This window comes from Saccostrea cucullata, unplaced genomic scaffold, assembly GCF_032062105.1.
Source record: "Saccostrea cucullata isolate Sc308-1 unplaced genomic scaffold, CSIRO_AGI_Scuc_v1 ctg421, whole genome shotgun sequence".
NCBI lineage: Eukaryota > Metazoa > Mollusca > Bivalvia > Ostreida > Ostreidae > Saccostrea > Saccostrea cuccullata.
The window spans coordinates 21,560-40,412 of record NW_026922015.1 but is presented as its reverse complement, the minus strand read 5'-3'; the positions used below and the strand labels follow the sequence as shown (position 1 = coordinate 40,412).

Below are 18,853 nucleotides of genomic sequence, written 5' to 3'. Positions count from 1 at the left end.
AATTATTGACAAACAAGTTGATGAAACAAGAATATCAGTAGTCTTGTTTAAAGTCATCATTTGGTAAGTTCTATGGTCAATAAAATGACCTTGTCAGCCAATACAATTTATCACAGAGTCAAATGCTGACTGGCATTTTTATACTAATTGTTAGACTAAGTCCATTATTTATACACTGAATTGACAACGGATTTTTTTGTGATCATAACAAGGAGCACACGGCGGGTGTGACCGGTCGACAGGGCATGTTCACTCTTCCATAGCACCTGATCCCTCCTCTGATGTTTTGGAGGTCCGTGTTTGCTCTGCTCCTGTTTTGTATTGTTTTATGGACTTTTGATCTTGAATTCTGTTCGTTATCTCCATATGTTTCAATTTCATTACAATGCTCGCGGATCTAGACAGGATATGTGTGTGTTGGGGGGGTGCATTTGGGATTTTCCAAAAAAAAAAAAAGGTACTAAAGTAAAAAAAAACCCACCTCTTCGTACTCTCAAAAAAGAAACTTGACACACACACACACACACACACACACAAGTTTTGCGGACCCTTGTTAAAAGTTACAATGGTAAGGAAATGAAGGAACGCGCTTATCAAATTAACGCACTTTGAAAAAAAATTAATTTTTATATTCAAAGTGCTTATATGTAAATATCGACCTTAGTAAAACATTTTTTAAAGAAATGTGCAGGACTTGAATTAGTCAAAGTTCTACCAAATTTTAAATAATTAATTTATTAATTAAATTAATGTAAAACTTTTTGTTGGTGAATCAAAAATTAAAATGGTAATCTGCGCTTATCAAATTAACGCAGTTTGAAAAAAAAATAATTTCTATTTTCAAAGTTCTTAAATATCGACCTTAGTAAAACACTTTTAAAAAATGTGCAGGACATAAATTAGTCAAAATTCTACCAAATTTTAAATAATTAATTAATCAAATGTAAATAATTATTTGTATCTAGTTGGATAACGTTTTGTTGGTGACATCACTTTAGTTTACAGGTACGGAAAAGACGACAAAATGGGGTCCAAGTTTGTATGCTCATTGAAAATAATTTTCCAGCACAACATAACAGCTCTTTTTTTAAAATTATTTGATAAAATAGAGACAATTAAACAGTACATGCATGTAGATTTATTTATATACAGTTCCAGTTATTACACTTTTCCATTCATTTTTTTATAACAACTAGTTAAGTTCATGGGTTACCTTTATATAGGGAGTGATTTTAAATTATAAACATGTACATACGATACGCATGATATGTGCTCGTTTGTAAGGGGGGGGGGGCATGTACTGCAAGACTCCCCCCTTACTAAATTCCATCATATTGGCAATTGCTGTAGATTTTTCGAACACAATCCTGACCAATTTTAGTAAGTATACTTTTGAGAGGATCCAAGTTTTTATCTTCTCTCTGTATCCCCTTTTGATTACGTTTTTTTTTTCGACTTTAATTGCCCCACCCCCTTTCATTCATTTGAAAACGATATTTTCTGCCTGTGCAACTTTTATTTTGACATATAAGAAAATTTAAACTGTAACATTTATGCAGTTTTAAAACGTTTTATTTTTCATTTAAAAGAATAGTCGAAAGTCTTGATAATGGGGATTGGGGGGGGGAGCTTTTATTTCATTTAATTGTACAACCTATCCATAATGTACTTCACTTCCGTATGAAACGAAAGTAGAATTGTCAGTGAGCAATTATTTCTGCAATGGGTTTGCTAAACAGCAAAACTAGTTTCCAGCATGTAAACGCGGATTTTCGTCAATAAAATCGTGTAAGCCTCTAACGAGACGACACCCAGGATGTCTGACGTCATAGAGAAGACCATCGCTTCCCTCCCGAAGTTGTTCTCTGACGGCATCCGGGGATCAGCGGCGGATAAAAACACGTCTAACAAAAAGCTGATGGGGAGGGCATTTCATGTCTTTATCAGAAGTGTCTGCAGGTGTCGCAACTTAGCGGTAAAATCTCTCTCTCTCTCTCTCTCTCTCTCTCTCTCTCTCTCTCTCTCTCTCAGGCTCTCTCTATCTTTCAGCCCCCCTCTCTCCAAGATGTTAGATCACTCTTTTTCTCTCTTACATACAAGTGCATAAATGATGAATGAAGAAACTGTTATTTCCAATCGATATTTTAGGAGGAAAAGGCATTTGTTGCCCATGAACTGGAACAAATCAAAGAAAATTTAAGCAGAGCTGGTGTTTCACAGGTAGGGATCATTTCAAGCCTACAGCTCTCTCTCTCTCTCTCTCTCCCTTACAAAAAAGAACCATAGTAGCAACCATAAGCAAGAAACTGTTAGAGTATAAAACCAAATGCAAGATATGCTCTTTAATTCTTCAAAATAAAAAACATAAACTTTGCAGTGTTACATTCAATCTCCTTTTTTTGCAAGAACTTAATTTTTGTTTATTACTCAATGAGACAATGTACTCGCGAAAATATAATTCTTATGAATATTTGGTATTCCTAAAGATTTTATAGACCAGTTACCAGGGTTAGTGAAATTTTTTTCTTGCTAATACAGAATTAATGTCTTATCCTGTGAAAATACAGTGTTGTGAAAATTTAGTGATCTACAGTATTCAAGAATGATAAAGAAAAAAAAATCAATTTTGTGGTCATTGCATAGGTACGGTGTTTAATATGTAAAATCTGTACCTCAAGTTTGCTTTCACTTTCATTTTCAGGACTCTGTGTGTGACAACCTTTGTCGTCTAGTGTTCTGTCACATTCTCGGTTATGATGTGTCTTTTGGTCTCATCTACACAATGAAGCTGGCACAGCAAGGTTCTGGACTAGAAAAAAGAATTGGTAAATTTCTTTTTTTGTTAATATTACAGTAAAACACAAAATTAACATGCTTATAATTAGTTGACACTTACAACAAAATGATTTTCATTAATATTAAAAATAAAGGGAAAAAATCCATTTTTTAAAATTTCAAAAACATGAAAAAAATTGGTTAATGGATCAGTTAATTCAAAAATAAAATAACTGTGGCCTTATATTGAAACAATAATATATATCTGTAGCACTCCTTTAGGGCCTAGCACTTGTAGATATATGCATGTTTAAGCCTGTTTTAGAGTAAATAATTATGTGAGGTTTTTTTTTCATATCCCTATAATTTATGTACTTTCTCCCTCCTGTATTTTACCAACTGAAAATTTTTAGTGACAAAATTTTCAAAACATTGAAATTTATATTTAAATTTTACCATGCAGGTTACACGACTGCCATGTTACTCATTCACCAGGATCAGGAACTAGCTCTGCTGTTGATGAATACCATTCAGAAGGTTAGTAGCGACACAGGGTTCCCCATGTCTGAAAAGTTAACCATGAAGGGAGCTGCAGTCAAAGCGAAAATTGATAGCAAGCACAAATATGTGTTCAACTTCCTAAACTTCTTTATTTATTGACTGATTTTCCGCAAACTTTTTCCATTGCAACACAAAAATGCTTTTTAAATAAAACAGAAGCAATGAAAAGTATAATGTAAACTTAACCATAGAGGAAGCTGCACAAAAGTGAAAAATTGATCACAAGCACAAATGTTTGTTCAATTTCCTAAAATTCTTTATTTATTGACTGATTTTCCAAAAAACCTTTTCCATTTCAACTCAAAAATGTTGAAAAAAAAAAAATCAAACAACAAAAAAGGATTTTGTATCCAAGTTTACTTAACCATGGCTCACATGAATTTAAACATGGTGGGCTGCCATAGTATAACTGTTTGCAGAGAACCCTGAAAGACAGTAGAGTTTGACCTTAAATTAATGCCTGTCAGGCAGCCCAAGATCAAGAAATAATTGGAAGAGTATGAAGACTGGTCATAAAGTTGGGACCATATGTTATTCCATATGATCCTTGCACATAAAAGATCCCTGGAACCCAAATACTTCTCCATTAGAAGTTAATCCACAATAAAGTCCCAAATTAAATACTGTGAAATCACCAATTTTTGGTAGGAGTTTAATTTTTAATTTATGGTTTTCTGGGTATGAACAGACCTACAAATTTATGTCCACCATGTACCGGTAATGTAATTTCTCACAAATGTTATATTTCTACTTAACAAGTCTTCATCCACAAAAAAATCCCCAGAATGCATATTTTTTCCTAAAATCATGAAAATTTGACCCCAGAAAAATGTATGACTTTACAGTTCTTTAACACTTTATTAAAACTAATTTTTAGTGCTTTCTTAGTAAACATTGACTTATCTTTCTATTACAGGATCTGAGCAGCACTAACATTCTGGATAACTGTATAGCCCTGTCAGCTGTGTGTCATTTGGTCAGATCAGAGGTCGGTGCCATCAGCATGTTCCTACCCCTGGTACAGAAGAAACTACAACATCCAAGGTACAGTAATGGTTGCCTACATGGAGCAGTGGTTAGAGTGTCTGCTCTAGAGTTGATCTTTATGTCGCGGGTTCGAATCCTGTTGTGGGATGTAGAGAGCTATCTTTCGGAGAGTCATTAAACCAAGATTGGATAAACTTCTCAATGGCCCTGAGTGCAGAGCATAGACCAAAAAATTGAAGCTCTCCATAGACAAGTCCTGACATCTCCATATTAGTGAAAAATACCCAAGAGGGATGTTAAACAACAAACCAACCACTAATGGGGCTATATTAAATCGATAAAAGGGTAAAAAAAAAGATGGCTAATTCTAATAACTTGATGTTGATTTTTTAGAGAATTGGTAAGAATGAAGGCAGCTTGTTGTATCCTGAGGTTTATAAGGATCATCCCCAGCTACCAACGCCACCTAGAGGACAACTGTAGAAAGCTTCTGTATGACAAAGATCCAGGGGTCATGTCAATAGGGGTCAAGATTCAGCTAGAGCTGCTTAAGGTAAAATTTGACTATTTGTATGTGCTTCATGGCATTTAGCAAGGATCTTTGACCCTTTTGGTACAGGGTTCATGACCCCTCTCAATTTAGCATATTGATTACAGCAGAGTTCTTGAAATCTTTTTTCAGCTGTCAGTCATTTGGACTGACTGCCATGACCTTTTCGTTCAACAGATTATGATCGGTCGGTTATAGGGAATTCGTACGAAATTTAGTCGGATTTACGCAAGTTGCTTTCTCAACATCTAACAGTCATTTGGAGTGAAAAAAAATCGGTCCTTGGTTGTTTTCATAAAATTGCAAAATCTGATTACATTCATTTGGAAGAAAAAATTGACTAAATGGGAAAATAATTCTAGATTTATATTAAATAAATACTGGATTCAAATACTGGAAAAATATGTGGAAATAATGAACAGTATTGGTGCTCAAAGTCCATTAAACATTACAAAATAGGAGGTGAGGAAACATGGAACTCTCAAACAATTCAGAGGTGTGATCAGGTGCCATGGAGGAGTAAGCATTACCTGCTGATCTATAATACCCACTGTGTGCACCTTGTCATGTTCAAGAAAAAGCAGAAAAAATTGTAGACAATTCAGTGTGTAAATAATGACTTATGACTAAAGATACTAAGTACAGGTAAAAACAAAGCATGGGTGTTAAAAGTTTTTCAAAATTATCTTTTTAGGGAGGAAATCAAAACAGCCAGAACTTGACCTCTGACCTAATCAAAATTCAACAGCAGATTATGAACAGAAGTCTCCCATCATCCTTTGAGTATCATGGCATCCCATTGCCATGGCTTCAGATTGACATACTGAGGGTTTTGGCAGTTCTTGGTAGAGCAAACAAAAAGTAAAGTTCAACTTCAATACAAATATTTTTTTTATATACACAACTAAAAAAATCAGAGTAACATTTTTAAAAAAGATGTTGTCAGAGTAAAAGGATGCATGTCTACAACAATTTCATCATTAGTCTGAGTTTCAGTAGGTATTGTTATGTTTACAACTGATATTTGTAATAATAAGGTGCATTTAAACTTATACTTATAATTTGTTTTTATAATTTTTTTTCAGAAACAGTGAAGACATGTACCCCCTGCTGAGAGAGCTTCTGGATAAAATTAACATGAGGGAGAAAATGGCTTACGGTAAGGCAGTCGTAAACTATCTATAAATTTGACTGCATTTTAAATCCAAATGTCAAATGATTGTGAGATCTGAAAACACAAGACAATGAATGAAAATGTATTTTATTAATTTCATACTCTTTTGATTCATAGTCAGTACTTATGACTTTGAAATTGTTCTCCTTGTATCATTTAAATAAACTTCAGTCTGAATAAGATTTATGATGAATTTGAAAACTTTGAGCTGTAAATGTGTGTAAATAGTTTAACTACATATCTTGAAGACCAATATCTTGAATATTCTAGATATGTTGAATTGATTTGGAAATTGAGATAACTTCTTCATAGAATATTTTATCTTTGATATTTCCAAACCTGCGTGTATTGAAGTTTCTCCTCTGTCCCATCAAGTTTGAGGTAATGAGGTATGCTGTACATTTTTGTAGCTCTCATGTATGAATGCATTGTGACCATCACCAGTATTGTACCCCATCGAGGCCTTCTGAGTGAAGCAAGTATCAGAGTGAAGAAATTCATCTCCTCAACAAGTTATGTCCTCAAGTACATAGGTAAGACTTGTACATTTAGTGAGTGATGTCTATGATGTTTGCATTTTGTCTTCAAATTCCTACATTTGTCTATAATATATGTAACTTGTACAAAGCTAACAAAAGTTTTATTATCACATCATAGACCTACTTTTTCACAGTAAAATATCAGTAAAGACGTACAATACATCCACAACACCTTCCCTATCACCCTTCTCCCCCTCACTTCCCCACACTTCTCCATTTTTCCATAAAACAATATTACCTACCTTTTTAATACTGCAATATACTTACTATAAAATACAATACATGCCTAAGTAATGAGACAGTAATGCATCAAATAGTAGTACAAGATATGAGATTGATTAATTGACCCTTTCATACCCCCCTCCCCCCTCCCCAAAACATTTGAAGGGTGCTTGATGATTCATTTATCACCTATTCAGTTTTGGTTTGAAAAAGAATCTGTGTAATGTTGATTTTCTACAGGTGTGAAGGCCCTGACACATCTGATCACTGTGAGCCCTGAGAGCACCACTGACTGTCAGATGATTGTAGTAGAGCTTCTAGATGACCCAGATCCAGCCATCCAATCAAAGGCACGTGAATGTTTGGAAAAAAACATATGAAAGAATAACACATCAATTTTTTTTTAAAAAGGCAACATTTACAGTAACTTAACAATGTATAACATTGATGATGACTATATTTACTAAGAACGTGTTTGATTTAAAGAGATTTTCTAAAAAAAATTATAATGAAAAGCAGATTGATTGATTGCATGTTCTTACTTATATGTTCTGTTTGAGAAATTTTTGAATAACGGAATGTGAAATGTCTTGCATTTCATCATTAATTTGATAAAGTTGTTCCTGAGGCAGAAAAGAACATATAAGCAATTGTTGTTGATATATTTTTACTGTCAAGCTGTAAACCTGTAAACTCAGGTGACCTATTGCTATCCGTTTTGTCCATCGTCGTGCGTCTTAGTCGTGCGTTAACATTTGAACATTTTCAGCTTCTTCTCTGAAACCAATGAACCAATTTCAACCAACTTTGGCATACAGCATCAATGGGTGAAGGGGAACAAAAATTGTGAATTTCATGGTCCCTGTCCCCCTGGGGCCTTGGGAGTGGGGCAAAACCACTAAAAATAGTGCAATCTTCAGAGCTGTTTACTCTTACAATTTCGCCATATTTTTTACGGATTTTTAATCAAAAACACGTCTCACGTTTTGCTATTATGAAAATACGGAAATACGTTCGTTTGGAATTTAGGAGTTAGTTTTCATTATGATTTGTTGAAATATTGCTGAAAGAATGCCTACTCGGCTTAAAACAGCAACAGTCATTGACAATCAATTGTAATGATCTGGTCGCCGGGGCCGCGTTGCGCAGTGTATAGAGCGTCTGCTCTAAGAGTTGCACAGTAAGGACTTGCTCCTTACGTCGAGGGTTCGAATCCCACTTGTGTGATGTGGAGACCGGTCCTTCAAATCAGACCATATAAACCGTGTCGCAATAGGTGCTGGCACGAAACAGACCCCTCCCTGCTCTATGGCCTTGAGTGCTGAGTAGTGGACAAAATTCGCAGCTCTCCACGGGCAGGTGGTTTCGTCTTAATGAGTAAAAAATTATTGAGATACATTAAACAATCAATCAATCATCCTTATGATCTGTCTGAGTTTCACGCCCTTTAATCACTGTAAAAGAAAAAATTAAAGGACATTGGCGATTTTGAATTGCCAAAAATGCTGTGGTATAACATGACAAAGAACACGTTACATGTATTTAACCATGTTTTAATAATCAAAAAAGCAGTTGTTCTACAACTATATACGTAAAATCAATGGAAAGCGAAATCTTACTCGCAAATGTTAAATCTCACGGACAAATCTGATCAAAAATACTGAGAGACGACGGTAAGGGTAAACAGGTCTGAATCTTTAAAAATCTTCTTCTTTACTCCTGGACATCAAGCAGACAAACTGTTGGTATGATTGTAATCAGCATTGAGTCCTCTACCAAAATTGTGAAATTCATGGCCCCAGGGTCAGGGGTTCTAGTGCTAGGGCGGGGCTCTATTGATAATATGGTGAAAATGCATTATTTCTTTGAAAATCTTCTTCTCTGCTCCTGGGTATCAAATTAACAATCTAAGTACATAGTTATGATGAGCAAAAGGGCTTTTTTCATATTTGTGAATTTTATGGCCCCAGGGTCAGGGGTTCTGGTGCTAGGGCGGGGCTCTATTGATTATATAGTGAAAAGGCATTTATTCTTTGAAAATCTTCTTCTCTATTCCTGTATATTAAATAAACTAACTAAGTACATTGTTATGATGAGTAAGAGTGCCTCTTTCAAAATTGTGAATTTTAAGGCCCCAGGGTCAGGGGTTCTGGTGTTAGGGTGGGGCTCTATTGGTTGTGAAAATGCATTTATTCTTTAAAAATCTTCTTCTCTGCTTCAAGGTATTAAATAAACAACATAAAGTACATAGTTATGATGAGCAAGAATGGCACTTCAACCAATTTTGTGAATTTTTATGTCCCCTGTGTCAGGAGTTTTGCAATTTGCTTTAGGGGGGGGGGACTTTTGATTATATAGTGAAAATGCATTAATTCTTTGAAAATCTTTTCCTTTGCTCCAGGGTATTAAATTACGCCAATGATCTAAGTATATATATATTTTTTTGATGAAAAAGGGTGTATCTAGCAAAACGGTTAATTTCATGCCCCTTGGGTCAGGGGTATGGGGGGGGTACATAGTCTGAAAATAAATTAATGCTTTGAAATCTGCTTTTTGGTATTAATCAACCATTTATGATGAAATAAAATTTATGATAAAATTTCCAAAATTTTGAAATAAATGGCCCCAGGGTTAGTGGTTCCTTTGGGGTGAGGTGCATAACTGTTTATAAAGTGGAAGTGCATTTTCTCTTTGTTACTCTGATCTACGTCTGGGTATTAAGTAACTAGAGTAAGCATGGTAAGTGTATAATTATGATAAGCAATAGTGCCTCTTTCAAAATTATGAATTTCATGGCCTCTGGTTTAAAACACGAAATAAATTCAATTGTTAAAAGTTGTTACATGACCCTCAGGTGACCTACAGTGGCTGGAACGTTATTGTTGACAAACCAATCGTGTAGAATCGTTCGTGTATCGTGAGTGATCGTTCGTTTAACGTGCAAGATCGTTCGTGTATCAGACTCAATCGTGTGCGTTTTTAACCGTGCGAGATCGTGCGTTTAGAATCGTGTAAATTTCGTTTTGTAAGTTTTTATCGGAATGTTATTTGTAAAATAAGTATTTCCCTTGTTTGTTTTTCCTAATTTATTAATTAAAATCCAAATAAAATGAAAAAGCGCAATTTACATAAGAGAATGCAGAACGAACTAATTATCGCCTGTAAACAAGCAATATAGTAAGTCGTACAATATTAAGTTCTCGTCAAATAGCGCGATCAATATTGTGATAAACCGTACTTAGATCTTTAACGCCTTTTTGAAAAATCTGATTTTAATTATTATTTACTTCTTATTGTGGTCAAGATAATCTTGAAATCAATTCATTGAAAATAAACATATTTTTTTTTTTACAAAGAAATAAACATTTCTCAATGCTTAGATAACTAGTTAGTCGACAAATATACATGGACACGGCATGATTTTCGGGAGTTTTGATTATCTGTGTTTATCTCTTGAGCCTATTTGTAATTAATCAATTTTAAATTTCTGCAAATAAAAATGTTGAATAATTGGCAAGTTTATCATACATTGAATCATTGGAAACATAAGGATAAAATTTGTAATTATAATTCAAGTCATTCCATGCTGCCATTTTTGTTCAATCATATCGCCCTTCCTGCATATCATGATATTCAACTCAATCAAATTATACGACCCACATACATGTACATCGTCTAATACAACGAACAAAATCCGTTTTTTTTTTATCGGAGAATTACCTTAGAAAATAATTATTTTAAATCTAAAATATTAAGTCTTGCATATATTTAGTTACAGAAATATCATTTTCCGGGTTTTTTTTTCTTCAAAGTCTATGAAGTAATATTGATAATTCTTTGAAATCTTAAATAAGTATTAAGCAGTATTTCGTTTTGAAAACATTGATTCCTAAATATTTTGTACTATTTTGAGTGAAGAATCGTGCGTTTGCGTTAACAATCGTGTAAGATCGTGTAACGTGTAGAATCGTGAACGTGAAAGATAGTTCGTGTAACAGGTTTAATCGTGCGTTAATCGTGCGGAATCGTTCGTGTAACGTGATCGTTCGTGTAAGTTGTCAACAATAACGTTCCAGCCACTGTATAAGGCCCGTGGGCCTCTTGTCTAATTCATAATTTTAAAATTTAATTTGATATATTTATCGTATTTTTTTCTGCAACAGACAATAGTGATTTTTTTATTTACTTTAGACTGTTGACCTTCTGTACAGTATGTCCAATGAGAGCAATGTCAAGGTTGTTTGTAGTAAGCTGGTGGAACACCTGAATCGCCCGGGGAGTGATTTCACCAAGTCAGAACTCATCAGAAAAATTGTCACCCTAACAGAGAAATATCCTTTTCTTAAATCCAGTTCTAAGTAAAATTTTAATAATTTTTTTTTCATTTTGAAAATTTTAGACTTCTAAGCAAACAATTGTTTTTCTGTGGCTAGGTTTGCAAGTTGACAAGTCAAAAATACTGATGCCTTGTTAATTTATGTTTATCTTGAAGCATTTAATATTAATTTCTCTTTAATCTTTGGTTGTTTTTGTCCTTAATTCAAACACAAATATAACCAAGATGGTGTCTGGGTCTTTGACGTCACCTTGATGATTCTAAAAGTGGAACGAAACAACTTACCCGAAAACCTAGTGGAGAGGCTGCTGAAAAATCTTGTCAAAAGTAGGTTGAAATGTCAACAAATATAGGGTAAATGGCTTTAAAAAAAGTTAAAACTTCAACATGAACATAAACCCTACCATGTAATTGCAATGAAGTCTACTAAAATCTTTTGATTTTCAAGTTTGCCAACAGAAATATGCTTGCTCTTGGAGAAATTCTATCTTACTTATTCTTTTAATGTCATGAACACACATATTTAAAATATTAGGGAAATATCAAAGTGATATACAGTAACTGTACTAACCATCTTCTTGAATTCTTGTGTAAATTAATATATTTCAGTGTCCTGTTGAGTTGAAGATAGTCGGATATGACTGTTCTTTAACTGTATATTACTTTACCTATATATATTGATTTTTACCCCATTACATGTATGAGCCTTAGCAGGTAGAGGTTGTTTGTTTTTGAAAGTAATAATTAAAAAAAAAATTCTTTCTTCAGTTTTAGACCTACCTGTTCAAACCAGTAAGGTACCGGAGACAATACAGCATGTTGTTAAGAAGTCTGTTCAGGGATTGTTCCAGGAGAACTGCTCCAAGGAACTTGTCTGCATTGCCACCTGGGTAAATTATTAATTATTTTGTCACAGACTCACAATACAGTTGATCTTCAGTACCTCTAACACTGATATCTTGGATTTACATTGACCTGGATATGTCAAATTAATTCGGAAGTCTGAAACACTTATTTTTTTTATCATTTTACATTTGGTATCTCTAATTCTCAGAAATCTTGAATTTTTTTCCGGGGTCCTAGGTATTTGCACCATATATATTTTTTTCAAAACATGAATCTACATGTACATTATTGATTCATAATATTAAAAAAGAGCAATTGAAGGAAATTTTAGTCTTTTAACTTTTTTAAACAAGACAAATTGAAATTTTCAGTAAATTCAGCATAATTGTTTTTGAATATGAAATATCATATTTTTTCTACAGATTCTTGGTGAGTGTTCATCCCTGTTGAAGAATATGCCAGAAGACAAGATTATGTCCCTTCTCCAGAAGCAGTTCCTCAGGTCGTCACTAGGTGTCACCACACGTCTGTGGATTCTGTCATGCCTGACTAATCTCCAGTGTGGGGGGATATTGAAATCTGGAGTGGTGAGAGAGGTTATAGAGAAAATGAGAGGAGTTGTACAGGAATTTACACTACAGCAGGTAGACTTTTAACAATGGATTTAAGGATTTCTTTTAAAAGGACGTCATACTCTCATAGATATCTCAGAAATTCTTGCATCTCATTTTTTTTAATTCTATAAAATAGCCTTTTTTAGCTCTACTGGTCAGAGACCAGAAGAGCTTATGCGATAGTAATGCGTCCGTCGTCCGTCCGTCTGTCTGTCTGTCTGTCTGTCTGTCCGTCTGTCTGTCTGTCTGTAAACAATTTTTCAAAATGCTACTCCTCCTACATTTTTGGTCTGATTTCAATATAACTTGGCACACAAGTAGACTACACTAAGATACATAATTCTGTGTATGGGTTTTTGATTTCGATGAACGGTGTTGCTGTGGTTACTAAAAATAGAAATTTCTGTGAAATTCTTTCAAAATGCTACTCCTCCTACAGTTTTAGTCTGATTTCAATATAACTTGGCACAAAAGCAGACTACACTAAGATACATAATTCTGTGTATCGGTTTTTGATTTCGATGAACGGTGTTGCCGTGGTTACTAAAAATAGAAATTTCTGTGAAATTCTTTCAAAATGCTACTCCTCCTACAGTTTTAGTCTGATTTCAATATAACTTGGCACACAAGTAGACTACACTAAGATACACAATTCTGTGTATCGGTTTTTGATTTCGATGAACGGTGTTGCCGTGGTTACTAAAAATAGAAATTTCTGTGAAATTCTTTCTAAATGCTACTCCTCCTACAGTTTTAGTCTGATTTCAATATAACTTGGCTCAAAAGTAAACTACACTAAGATATATAATTCTGTGTTTTGGTTTTTGATTTCGTTGAACGGTGTTGCCGTGGTTACTAAAAATAGAAATTTCTGTGAAATTCTTTCAAAATGCTACTCCTCCTACAGTTTTAGTCTGATTTCAATATAACTTGGCACACAAGTAGACTACACTAAGATACACAATTCTGTGTATCGGTTTTTGATTTCGATGAACGGTGTTGCCGCGGTTACTAAAAATAGAAATTTCTGTGAAATTCTTTCAAAATGCTACTCCTCCTACAGTTTTAGTCTGATTTCAATATAACTTGGCACACAAGTAGACTACACTAAGATACATAATTCTGTGTATCGGTTTTTGATTTCGATGAACGGTGTTGCCGTGGTTACTAAAAATAGAAATTTCTGTGAAATTCTTTCAAAATGCTACTCCAAATACAATTTTAGTTTGATTATGATATAAATGTGGCATGTAAGTAGACTGCACTAAGAACATAAAGAGACTTAATCAAGGATCATTATTCTATTTATTGCTGTTGAAAAGTTTCAATTTCCAACTGCTTAAGTACTTTTCTCTTCCTTTGCTATAAGTACAAACCAGTAGAGCTTCAGTCTCGACAGAGACTTCTGGTTGGTGTCAAGATTTCTTTCATGGTTTGAGGAAAACTTGGAACAAATTTTATTGACAATATGTCAAAGGGATCGGACTTAATTTTGGCCATACCCATGCATCATAATTTAATTCAAATTAGCTTCACTTTGCGTTCACATGGAGCTAATGCGAAGTAATTTAATGCGCAATAAATTAATTTGAATTTAACTATAAATTTGCATTAAATTCTCATGAACGATGTTAAAATTTAATTCACAGTAACTTACGTTTAATTTGAATTAAACTCTCTGTGTGAACAGGGCATTATTTTGTGTATCTGTTTTTGAGTGAACTCTTATCCATTCCATCAATAAATATATGAGTTGAATCTCTCTTAACAGAAACTTGCTGAATGTCAGAGACTGTGTGAGTCACCATTAGCAATAGATCTTCGTACAGAAGAGTTGGACACTGCAGAGGTACATTGCATTTCTTTTCCTTCAATTCTTGGTAAACTTCTATATGTATCAGAAAAAAAAACTTGAAATAAAATTCTCTGTATCTTTTCAATTGAATTTTGAATAAAAATATTTGTTTGATTTTTTTTTTCAACATTTCGTCAAGAAAATATCTTTCTGAATGTGTATACCTGTGTATGTATATTTCCTCTTGCAGCCTGACTTCACCCTGTCTTTTCTGGATGACTTTGTGACAGATTCCCTGGAGAGTGGATCAAAGCCCTATATGCACAGAAATCTACGGATACCACCACAAGCAAAAGGTGTTTTATAAGGAGACAATGAACAGTATTTGAGCTCAAAAGTTCATTTGATAATTCCTTCAATAGCTAATCATAAATTGACAATATATGTATATGTACATACACAGTATGTATTTCCTTGAAATGCACAGGAATGTTTACACAGCATTAAAAATTAGGCTAATGTATATTACCATTATGATTGTGTAAAGATGTGAACAAAGTACATGTGTTTATTTTTTGATTTGAAAGAAATTAAAATTCCTCTCTTTCATGTAAATTGTAGACAAATGAAAATCTAATAATATTTTATATCACTGAAATTATCATGAAAAAATTCCTATTTCAGACTCATTGTTTGCTGGATTTAATGAATCACAACTTGTCAGTGAATCTGTACACTCAAGTTCATCAGGAAAAATTGCAAGTCTGGGAGTGTCAACCAAGTCAGCAACATCTGACTCAAAGTAAGTCAAGCAAGTCAGCAACATCTGACTCAAAGTTAGTCAACCAAGTCAGCAACATCTGACTCAAAGTTAGTCAACAAAGTCAGGAACAATTGATTCAAAGTTAGTCAATAAAGTCAGAAACATCTGACTCAAAGTAAGTCATCCAAGTCAGCAACATCTGACTCAAATTAAGAAAACCAAGTCAGCAACATCTGACTCATAGTAAGAAAACCAAGTCAGCAACATCTGACTCAAAGTTAGTCAACAAAGTCAGGAATATCTGACTCAAATTAAGAAAACCAAGTCAGCAACATCTGACTCAAAATAAGTCAAGCAAGTCAGCAACATCTGACTCAAAGTTAGTCAACAAAGTCAGGAGAACATCTGACTCAAAGTTAGTCAACCAAGTTCGCAACATCTGACTCAAAGTTAGTCAACCAAGTTAGCAACATCTGACTCAAATTAAGAAAATCAAGTCATCAACATCTGCCTATTAAGTCAACCAAGTCAAGCAAGTCAGCAACATCTGACTCAAAGTAAGACAACCAAGTCAGTAACATCTGACTCAAAGTAAGTAGATGTGTTGCAAAAATGTAGGTGACATACAATCAACAAATGGAGGGAAATTTTTGTACTCAAAAACACATTTGTAAGTCTTTCACCATGTCAAAAAGGTCTTTCTCACCATATATTACCACTGGGTGCCATTTTTAAATATAAATTTACAATACACTTGTATGAGACAAACATTTCTAACTGTATTTTGTTTGAATGGAAAGAAATCTAAAGAATAATATTTAAAGGAAGTATAAAACATAAACTAATCCCTACTCATGACAATGTAATATGACCTTACAGAAATGTTGACCTCAAACTTAAGGGTGTCACCAAAGTTTGGGGAGAAGAAGGGTTTCTGGAGCAGGAAACCAGTCCACAATATATTCCTAATAAAGAGTCTGACAAAAAGCAGAGGGAACTAGCCAAGAAAAGAGAATTAGCTGCAGCTTTATTCAGTGGATTCGACAGTCAGAATAAGGTATGGAATATTCTGCACATAATTAATACAGTTAAAACTGTGTTATCAAACACCTGTGTTATCTGTTTCACTGTGAAATGTGACCTTTATTTTCACTGCAGTAAATTGGTTGTTAGTACAGTGAAAACTGCCTAATTTAACATTTTTACAGTCTGTTTCACTGCAAATTCTGACCATTATTTTCATTCCTTTTTGAGTTGGCTCGCGTAGCGAGCTACTCCCTGTCGACATAGCCGTTTCAGAGCTGTAAATTTTTTCACGCATTCATCAAGGTGATCCATACGCCAAATATAATAGTTCTAGCAAAAAATGCTTTGGTTTGAGTGATTGAATAAACTTAAGAGGTAAAAACTGTATAAAATTTCATACTGTAACATTATTTATGCCTTCATGCTTTTAAAGAAATTTTTGATTAAATACCTGTACGATGTACAATTACTGCGTATGAATATATGTTCAAGCATGTTAGGCGGATCTAATCTTCCCATCTGAAGTTTATTTATAATTGACCTAGAATACTCCCTAACACAAACACCTGCTGCTCTCATTAGCTGCAACTAGTTGTCGTTGAACATCTATTTTTAGAATCCAGATTTGCTGTGGGAAATTGGGAATCTTTAACCTAATTATTCCATAACACTGACCACTTCAGCTAGTGTGCTTAAATTCATTATAGAATCCAGCCAAAATAATACGGAAGCCCATTAGTGCCAACCTGTTTATATAAAGGAAAAGCAATATACACTTTATTTATGAACCGAACATGGATCAGACATAATATTCAATCTCTTAAGATGCAAAATAAACTGAATATATTAAGGTATGGTGCCCAGATGTATGAAAAAGCTCAATTGACTCGAGCGAGTCAACTCGCAGGCCTTTCAGGCCTTTGATTTAACGTATCTCCGTGTTCTCTACATTGAATGATCTGCCACCCTGTCTTTGTGTCTTTCTCTGCATGGCAGAATAGACAGGTTTCACAGGGAGATAAGGTAGAAATATTGTAAATTGATTGTGGTAATTCAAATCTCAAGAACAGTTAGGCCAGAAAAGCAGAATCATGTGAAAGGTTCCTGACTTGGCATAGATTTTATTTTAAATCCTGATGTCACTCCGGATATAGGGTGGAGACACAATGGAAGATAAAAATTTTACATAGGAATGTTCATGAATTTACTTTAAATCTTCTATTCAAGATCAAGAAAGCCTTGATAAGTAAGTTTTATTTGGAAGCATTCTTAATTAATATATATTCGCCTTTGTTCAATTCATGACCATTATGGCCACAATGTGTGAGCTAAGTTTTACAGTGGTTAAATATGTTTTCGATAACAGCTGGGCCATAGCTACTCATGTGAGCTTTGTGGCCCATGGACCTCTCATATCAAAGTGCTGTTACATTGTTTTTTCATGAAATTGTCCATAGGTTAGTGAGAAAGAGACTGAATTACAGGATCCATGGGCAGAGGGAGTTCCCTTAACACTGAATTCTACCTCCACAGACTGGAGAGCTCTCAGTGCTGAAGAATCAGATAAAGGAGATAATTCAAAGGGAGTCTTAATGAATGATGGTGCTACAACATCAACCAACTTATTAGATTTTTCAGAGCCTAACACATTGTCAGAAAATTTTACTTCTAATGAAGGACTGCTTTCTGACAGTGGACATAATATAGATGATGATGAAAAGAAAAGTTTTACCAACAGTCCACCATGCATGGAATCACAATACCAGGAAAAGGACTTAAATTTAGAGAAAACAGAGTTTTATAGCAGAGAACCACCTCCTCTTAGTAATGAAGATTTTTCTGAAGATGGGGCAAGTTATCTGGATAATCAGCCATTTTCTGGTTGTGATGAAGATTTGGATGAAGGAAACCTTATGTTTAGTCAGGAAAATATGGAAAGTTTTAGTCAGTTAAATTTAGATACCTCTCATACCAAAGACGAGGAAAGTGAAAGTAGCTCATTCAATAAAATGAAAGTAAATTCTAACAGTTTACAAAGTGAAAGTCCAGACAATGAAGCTGTTGCAAAACAGCTAAATCTTGAGGAAGACAATTTATATAGTCAGTATAATGCATTGAGTGATTGTGATGATTCAGATAACAGTGATAGTGTTTGCTGAAACAAAAGTATTTTATTTAATTATTAAACAATAGTTAGGTTAGTGATCAAGGCTTTAACAAACTTTCAGGAATTTCCTTTTCAACATGCATACATGATTATACATAAGGTTTAACTATGAGACTTTTTGCATGCGTTTAATATGATGTACAGTATGTTATCTTCCAAGCAAAAACAAAAGTAGTTTATTCATTTCCTAAACAATAGTAAAGTTAGTGATCAAGGGTTAAAAAAAACTCTCAGGAACGTTCTTCTCAGTGTGCATATTACTTAAGGTTTATTCTTGAGACTTGTGCATGTATTTAAAATGAAGTATCTTATCTTCTTAGCTATGTTTTTTGCCCATATAGAAATGTGATATGCCTGATACTGTGATAAAGTGCATGAACAAGATATAGCTTTCTTGTTTTCTTATGTTGATCACCAAGTTCCTCTAGTTGTTGAGTATCATCCACTGGTATTTGCAGAAAGAACCTGCCCTCACCTCCCTAATATCAAATTATGATA

The 18,853-nt window shown here is 34.1% G+C and overlaps 1 protein-coding gene across 1 annotated transcript; it reads left to right on the top strand.

Annotated features, from left to right (window-relative positions):
- The first annotated feature begins 1,689 nt into the window (after positions 1-1,689).
- LOC134261064 (AP-4 complex subunit epsilon-1-like) lies at positions 1,690-18,739 on the top strand. Its single transcript, XM_062743541.1, has 19 exons — positions 1,690-1,975; positions 2,149-2,220; positions 2,702-2,825; positions 3,239-3,312; positions 4,253-4,380; positions 4,717-4,876; positions 5,568-5,734; positions 5,959-6,032; positions 6,458-6,580; positions 7,049-7,158; positions 11,000-11,138; positions 11,355-11,471; positions 11,913-12,034; positions 12,413-12,634; positions 14,376-14,453; positions 14,650-14,755; positions 15,084-15,201; positions 16,042-16,219; positions 17,646-18,739. The coding sequence occupies exons 1-19, from the start codon at positions 1,817-1,819 to the stop codon at positions 18,345-18,347; spliced, it is 2,973 nt and encodes a 990-aa protein (XP_062599525.1). The 5' UTR covers positions 1,690-1,816; the 3' UTR covers positions 18,348-18,739.
- The last annotated feature ends 114 nt before the right edge of the window (positions 18,740-18,853 follow it).